The 6,850-nt window shown below is 32.3% G+C and overlaps 1 protein-coding gene across 2 annotated transcripts; it reads right to left on the minus strand.

The window, feature by feature from the left end:
• Positions 1 to 266: 266 nt before the first annotated feature.
• On the minus strand, positions 267 to 3,874 carry LOC110657475 (beta-glucosidase 24). 2 transcript variants are annotated; one of them, XM_021814693.2, is made up of 13 exons: positions 3,666 to 3,874; positions 3,377 to 3,446; positions 3,238 to 3,296; positions 3,063 to 3,138; positions 2,885 to 2,962; positions 2,473 to 2,560; positions 2,073 to 2,328; positions 1,867 to 1,982; positions 1,550 to 1,767; positions 1,313 to 1,347; positions 1,187 to 1,220; positions 921 to 1,029; positions 267 to 846 (listed from the first exon to the last, which is right to left on the minus strand). In XM_021814693.2, exons 1-13 carry the CDS (start codon positions 3,840 to 3,842, stop codon positions 606 to 608), a joined length of 1,557 nt encoding a protein of 518 aa, XP_021670385.2. In that variant the 5' UTR covers positions 3,843 to 3,874; the 3' UTR covers positions 267 to 605. The 2 variants fall into 2 exon arrangements, with proteins under 2 accessions (XP_021670385.2, XP_021670384.2); XM_021814692.2 differs by having other exon boundaries at positions 1,118 to 1,220.
• Positions 3,875 to 6,850: the final 2,976 nt, after the last annotated feature.

Below are 6,850 nucleotides of genomic sequence, written 5' to 3' on the forward strand. Positions count from 1 at the left end.
CTAATTAGCTTATCAAAAAAAGCGAATTCTATAATTAAAATGCCTGAATTTAGTTGCAGTTAGGAAAGGACTAAAATCCATGAAATATTATTTCTACTTTACTTTCAATTCCAGTCAAATGAAACCTTTAATTTTATAGAGGACACACGATCACCATAATTAATTTTAATACAAAACAAGTCATTGGTTTTTTTTTTAATTATTTAAAAGGAAACAAAATTTTTTTAAAATCAAACCAGAAAAAACTTAGTATGAGCAAATCCAACTAAACCAAGACCAGCGATTGCAGCCCAAACAAAAAGGCAAAACAGACCATGGACTAGTACAAGGGGAAAGCGCAAAGCATTAAGAAAACCAACATTTCGAAAAACCAAAAGCAATACCCAAACAACACCCAGCAACTAAAGCAATTAAAATCAACAACTGAAAAAAGAACTGAAGCTTAAGCAGAATCCAAAGGCCATCAAGGAGCAGAAACACCAAATCAAACGGCAGCCGGGCACCAAATCAAGTCACTGGAGTTGAGCAGTAGTCCAGTGATGTTATTTAGTAGCAAGACACACAAAAGTCACACAAATGCAGCACCTCTACAAGGCACATGCTAGCTATATGTATTTGCTAGCCCTTGAAGAAATCTTGGTCACGTTCGAACTAATCGGAAGAATCCATTCTCGCCTACTATCGAGGAAAGATGCAAACCAAGAAGCTGAGTTCTTGGGGTGTCTTTTCATGTTATCTTTGTAGTCCACGTAGTACAAACCAAATCTGGAAGTATAACCAATATTCCATTCGTAGTTATCCATAAATGACCAAGCAAAGTAACCTTTGACATTAACATTGTACTCCCTGCCAAAACCAATCATCATTAGGCAAATGATTATCGAAAACTTGTAGATAATTATCTTGGAGATTTTACTCACTTGATGGATCCAAGTACATTCCAAAGATGGGTTTTATAATATTGAATCCTGTGGTCATCTAGAGTCCCCTCCTGCCAGCTTAGCGTTTCATTGTTGTACTCGTCAACCCCTAATAGTATAGAAAAAGAAATTAGATGTAAATATATCTATAATTAAGTACTTTCCATCTCGACATGAGAAAGGCATAAATGACTTACCATTCTCAGTGATGTAAATTACTGGATTGTTGTATGTATCTTTAGTATAGTTTAAAAGATGTCGAATACCTTTCGGATAAATATAAAACCAAGGAGAGTATGCCTGCATGATTTATCTCTATGTCATTGATACAATCCACAAATGTATAATTCTCTCCATTATATTTTTATCAATTCATTTTCTTGGGCACTAACCTGTGGACCAATGAGTTTACCATCTTCACCGTAAGCTGTAATAAAAAGAAAATTAGCATGTTGTTATGGGCTAAAGAAAATCCTTATTAACAAGCATATACAACATGTGGTGATAAGCTATATTGAAGTTAATTTGGATTTTTTTTTATACATACCCATTTTTTTTCCTTCTCGCTATCAATGTGTCATATTTGCTTATTGAAAAAGAGTATCATATTTTTACATAAGTAAACTTACGAGTTTCAGTAACACGATGATCAGTTGTATATCTAATATAATATGGATTAACATTGGCATTTTCTTTTGCATAATATGAAGTGTAGTATTGCAACCCAACAAAATCATATGATCCTTTAAGCAACTGAGATTCTCTGCAAGTAAATTTTTGCAATTTATTTCCAACTAAAGTTTGCACACTTCTTGGGTAGTGGCCATAGGTCATAGGATGCATAAACCTGAAAAAGATCGAAAATTTTTGTATATTATTAATTAAACGCTTGTGAGCATAATTTATTCCTATAAAAAAGCTTAATTAATTTGAAAGAAATACTCACAATCCAAACATAAAATCAAGGGCTGTTTTAGCTGCTTCTCTATCAGCTATACTATTGGAGAAAGGTTCAAACCAAAAAGTAAAGAGTGTTATCCCAATTTCGCCCTTTTGTTCTGCCTACACAATCAACAAAAATAAGTTCAGATGTACATATGTTTCTATTTGAAAGAGTAATATATATATATATGTGTGTGTGTGTGTGTATACCTGGTATTTTTCTCTGTATACTTGGACAGCTGCCGCATGAGAAAGGAGCAAATGATGAGCAACTATGTAAGGTTCTGTGGCTGAGTTTCCTCCAGAGCATTCAATATTCACCCAAGATGAGCATCGGCCAGGAGCATGGATGCCCAAGTCATAGCCGAACCCGGTAACAGCCCATGGTTCATTTAATGTCATCCAATGCTTCACTCGATCACCAAATTTTTGGAAGCATAGATCCGCAAAGTCACGAAAATCATCTCTATATTTTATATGATTGTTTAATAAAATATTTTATTAGTTGTAATAAGCTAGAGATGAGAATATTATAATTCAAAGAAATAGATAGATATCCAGGCTTCAACCTTTACTATTTTAGAAATGTAGTATAAGGTTGCATACTTACACAATACAACGGCTTAAAAAGCCACCATACTTGTCTTCTAGGGCTTGAGGAGTATCCCAATGAAAAATTGTTACGAAAGACTCCAAACCTAATTTTGCAAATACAATAAATTAGAAGTGTGTGTGTTCTAATACATTTGATAGGGCATAATGCAATATAATTTAATCAAATATTCTGTTGAATTCAATAAAATATTTGACAATGTAAGGTGGTTAGCAGCATCACTAGTTGTTCAAATTTTCCAACGAACATTTGGCATTTTTCAATTTTAACAGGAAAAAAGAAACCTTTAGTAGGGAGATTGACCTTTATTATTATAATGTTATCATTATATATTTTTGTTCACATTTTCTAAATATTGAAGGCGGACAATTTCTATTCGAATCCTTTAAGGGAAAGAGACAATTATCACCCTTTGATTTAGTTTCATTGATAAGCTTGTTGTAAAATTCTATCCCTTCCTCATTCACTCCATCTCGTACTCTTCCACCTGAATATTTAAAATTTTAAAATGAAAAGAAAAAAAAAAGAGTAGATAATTAATTATAAATGTGTAGTGGAGCAAATTCAAACATTGGTAATGTACTTACTAGGTATTATTCTAGACCATGAAATGGAGAATCTGAAAGCATTTAAACCTATATCTTTCATTAATTGAATATCTTCCTGCAATTTCAAAGGTATTGTTTAGTTTTTTTTTTTTTTTCTCGAAAGTGAACAAGGATTTTGTGAGGAAACAAGAAAAAAAAAATGTAATTATCGTACGGCATAGCGATTATAGAAATCAACTGCAACATCTCCATTGCTCTGATCCTTTATCCTCTCTGCAAAATTTCATAGAAATATTTAATAATTTGCAGGGAGATAATATATGTAAATAGTCAACATATAAACATATACTTACCTGAAGACTCACGGGCAAATATGTCCCACACGCTAGGTCCTCTGCCCTTCTTATTTGCTTCACCTTCAACCTGAATGCCACAAACAAGGATTTAAACACTATATATACTACTAATATTTTGTATGCATAAGCCTGGATGGTTTGTTAATAAACACTCAGAATCTACTTGTTCATTATTAGCTGTTTTTCTTCATTGTTTCAGAAAAATAAGAACATAAAGAACTTCCACTCTAACTTGAAGACTTCATTATTTCTTTATTAGGCCACCACTGAAGCAGGTAATTAATACCTGGTAAGCAGAAGTGGATACTCCAAAAGTGAAGTCTTCAGGAAAATAGCTACGGCTAAAATCTCTTGGGACATCGTGTTCTTCATCTAATAATATTGTTGCTGGCTCAGTAAAAGCCAACAAGCTTATCAGCAAGACTGCTAGAATCCCTAATAGAAGAGAGTGTTTAGTAATCATATTGGTGGTATTATATGATTTGAAGTGCTTATGGTTTCTCCTTCTCATAGCGATGTCCCCTTTATATAGCAATAGAGGAAAGCAAGAAATTGTTGACGTAATGAAATACACGCATGGTTGTCCACTGTTGGTATGCTAGTTGTGTTTCACGGCAATAAAGCCAAAGCAAGATTCCAATGGTTCCCTCACTTTTTCTTTTTATTTCATGCAAATGTTTTTTCCATTTAGAGAATCAGACCAAGTATTATTGTCTACTGATGAGTTATAAATCATGAGTGGTATCGAAATTATTTTTAAAATTATAATATATGAGCTTGAATCTCAACAATTTAATCAATTAAAAACCATTACATATTTAAAGGTTTAGATAAAATTTTTTTGGATTTCAAAGAGTTGCATGTAATTGTTGACAAGAGTCTCTCATCTAAAAGAGAAAGGAATCCTAAAATGTTTATAAGGATCAAGAGCCAATTAATTAATTGGTTATCTTCAACCTTTTTAGCAATGGTTGATCCAAACTCAAATAAATCCAATTATCATACCTTATGAACTATTGCCTCTAACTCATTTATTCACCTCCACTCTTTTTCAATTCAGTGATAATTTTTTTAGAAATAATTTTAGAAATGCAAAAAATGATTTATCACTTTATCATATCACTTAATGGACAAAATATTAATCGTCATCAAAATAATACCTTTGAACTTTTTACATCATTACATTTCCTTTAAGCCATTAATAGAATGCTAACTTCAAGTAACAATCTGACAGAAAATAGTTCAGGGTACTATTTTAATGAAAATGAAAATTTTCTTTTGTAAGCAATAAAATGCTGAATCATAAAGTACATCTACAAAATTATCCTTAATTTTAAGAGTCAAGTAGTAGCTTTACTTTGAAGAACAAGATTTAAAGATAACAATGGAAAATTTTCAAGATTTCAAAGGTTGCGAGGGCCAATGCATATTTTGGCATAAATAAAAAATAAAAATTTATCAATTACTTTAATTAATTCAGTGATACTAAAATCGTTTGTAAGAACATGAGGTTTCAATTTCAAACTCCAATTAGAACTAATTATAAAAAGAAAAATTGTATTAAATTTTGAGCAGACGGCCCTCCGCCATGGGTTTTTTGGTCCTTATATATCAAGGAATCCAATGAACTTTAGGCTTTGTTTGGGAAAGGATGGAAAGCGGAGGGGAGGAATGAGTTTTAGGAGGACAATGGGCTGTGGAGCTCACTTGTTAAAGAAACAAATCATGAGCATTTTTCCCTACAAAAACATCCCTCTGAATCCCTCCCCTCCAAACATAGTGTTTTTTAAAACACATTTCATCCTCTAGGTGTAGGAAAAACTTTTTTAAAGCAGAATAGCACTCATCCATATTTAAAACTTATTTATTAACTCATGGATTTTTTTTTTATTTAAATTATTTAAATTCAGTCCACTATGGATATAAGATATAAAATGTATATATGATACGATCCATTTATTAATTATGTTTGTACCTTGAATCCATATTGGATCGACCAGTCTAAGCAAGAATTTGCGTAACTTGATATAATACACTAGGTGCAGGCAAAAATTTTTCAAAGCAGAATGCCATAGAGTCATACAAAATTTGATTTGGTGAAATTGAAATAATTATGAAATCGAATAACCTAACTTCGAGCTCAATAGGAGAAAAAAATGCAAAAGCTATTAAATCATCTGGACCTAATAACATTGGTGACAGCAAATAATTCAGCACCACCAAAACTACAACAATAATCGATACATGAAGTCCCAAAATTTGTCTTTGTGAAACGATCACGTGGCCGATTTGCAAGGGTTTAGCCGACTATGATCATGTTACGTTTTTCCTGGGCATTTTATTTCAATAAAATTACTGTTTATATAAAAAAAAATTGCATAACATCTTTGCCAAATTCGAGCAGAAACATTGATAAAAGCCAAGGGCAAGGATCAGAACCAGCAAAAATTTGCCACTCGAGGAAAGAGACTCAAAATATTATTATCAGTCTTGTTCAAAATAGGAAGATGCTGCCTTGGACCACTATTCGAAGAAGATAATCATGAAACAACGACTACAGAATCTGGTCAGGCAAAAGCTCTCCAATACTAGCAGGGCCCAGTTTACTGCATAGATATGTCGGTATGCAAAAACAGACCAAAGGGAGGGGGAATCCACTAGCAAATTCTGTAAGGATTTCAAGTATAAGACCAGGAGTTAATATACAGCTTCTGGGCACCTGAGTAAAATCACTGCCACTAATCCACTATGGTTTGATTTGATCCACAGAGATAATTTATATATAGTAGAAGATATGAAGAGGATCATTTCGAGAAGGATGTTTTTGTATAAAAAGAAAGAAAAAATAAATCATGCATAATTAAACTTTGAACCCTAGCTGCCCTCCTTCCTCCTCTTCTTTCTACTTTTCTAGCTATAAAAAAAAAAAAAATAAATAAAAATCTTGTGAAAGTCGCCACTTATTTTCATCAGTGATGGGCCTCATTCCCCTTTTTTTTTTTTTTTTTAATAAAGTATGCAATTTTATCTGAATTTTATTGTTTTTCTCAATTTTTGTGGATTTTTTTTTCCAATTTTTCATTTCTTATCTCTCTTCATTAAGTTTTATCCTCTTTACATGGAGTTTTCTTTCTCTTCGCTGTGAGAGCTTTTCATCCTAGATCCATTGTGGTACTTATAATTCAAATTTTGTAATTTAATACAATTCATTAAGGTTGATTTATTAATCCTATAAAAGAAACCACGTATACCGAGCTCCATCATTGCATGAAACCATAAATGAAAGAACATTGTGAGAAAATTGATAATAGCACATGAGGTTGGTAGGGTACATGATGTGTTAGCTGTGAAATAGCTTCCGCAAGTGCATGGGTCACAGTAGTATAGTTTTAAAAATAATATCGTTCCCACAGGGAATTGTGCTTAAATTGGAAATAAAAGGATAAGCTAATTAGAATGGTAAAGTTTAAA

The sequence above is a fragment of the Hevea brasiliensis genome, chromosome 14, assembly GCF_030052815.1.
Source record: "Hevea brasiliensis isolate MT/VB/25A 57/8 chromosome 14, ASM3005281v1, whole genome shotgun sequence".
NCBI lineage: Eukaryota > Viridiplantae > Streptophyta > Magnoliopsida > Malpighiales > Euphorbiaceae > Hevea > Hevea brasiliensis.

Coding starts and splice junctions, on each gene's coding strand:
- LOC110657475 (XM_021814692.2), bottom strand. CDS start 3,842: ATGATTACTAAACACTCTCTTCTATTAGGGATTCTAGCAGTCTTGCTG. Junction 3,297..3,376: donor ATTTGCCCGTGAGTCTTCAG/GTAAGTATATGT, acceptor GAAATTTTGCAG/AGAGGATAAAGGATCAGAGC. Junction 1,348..1,549: donor TCATCGTGTTACTGAAACTC/GTAAGTTTACTT, acceptor TTTTTATTACAG/CTTACGGTGAAGATGGTAAA.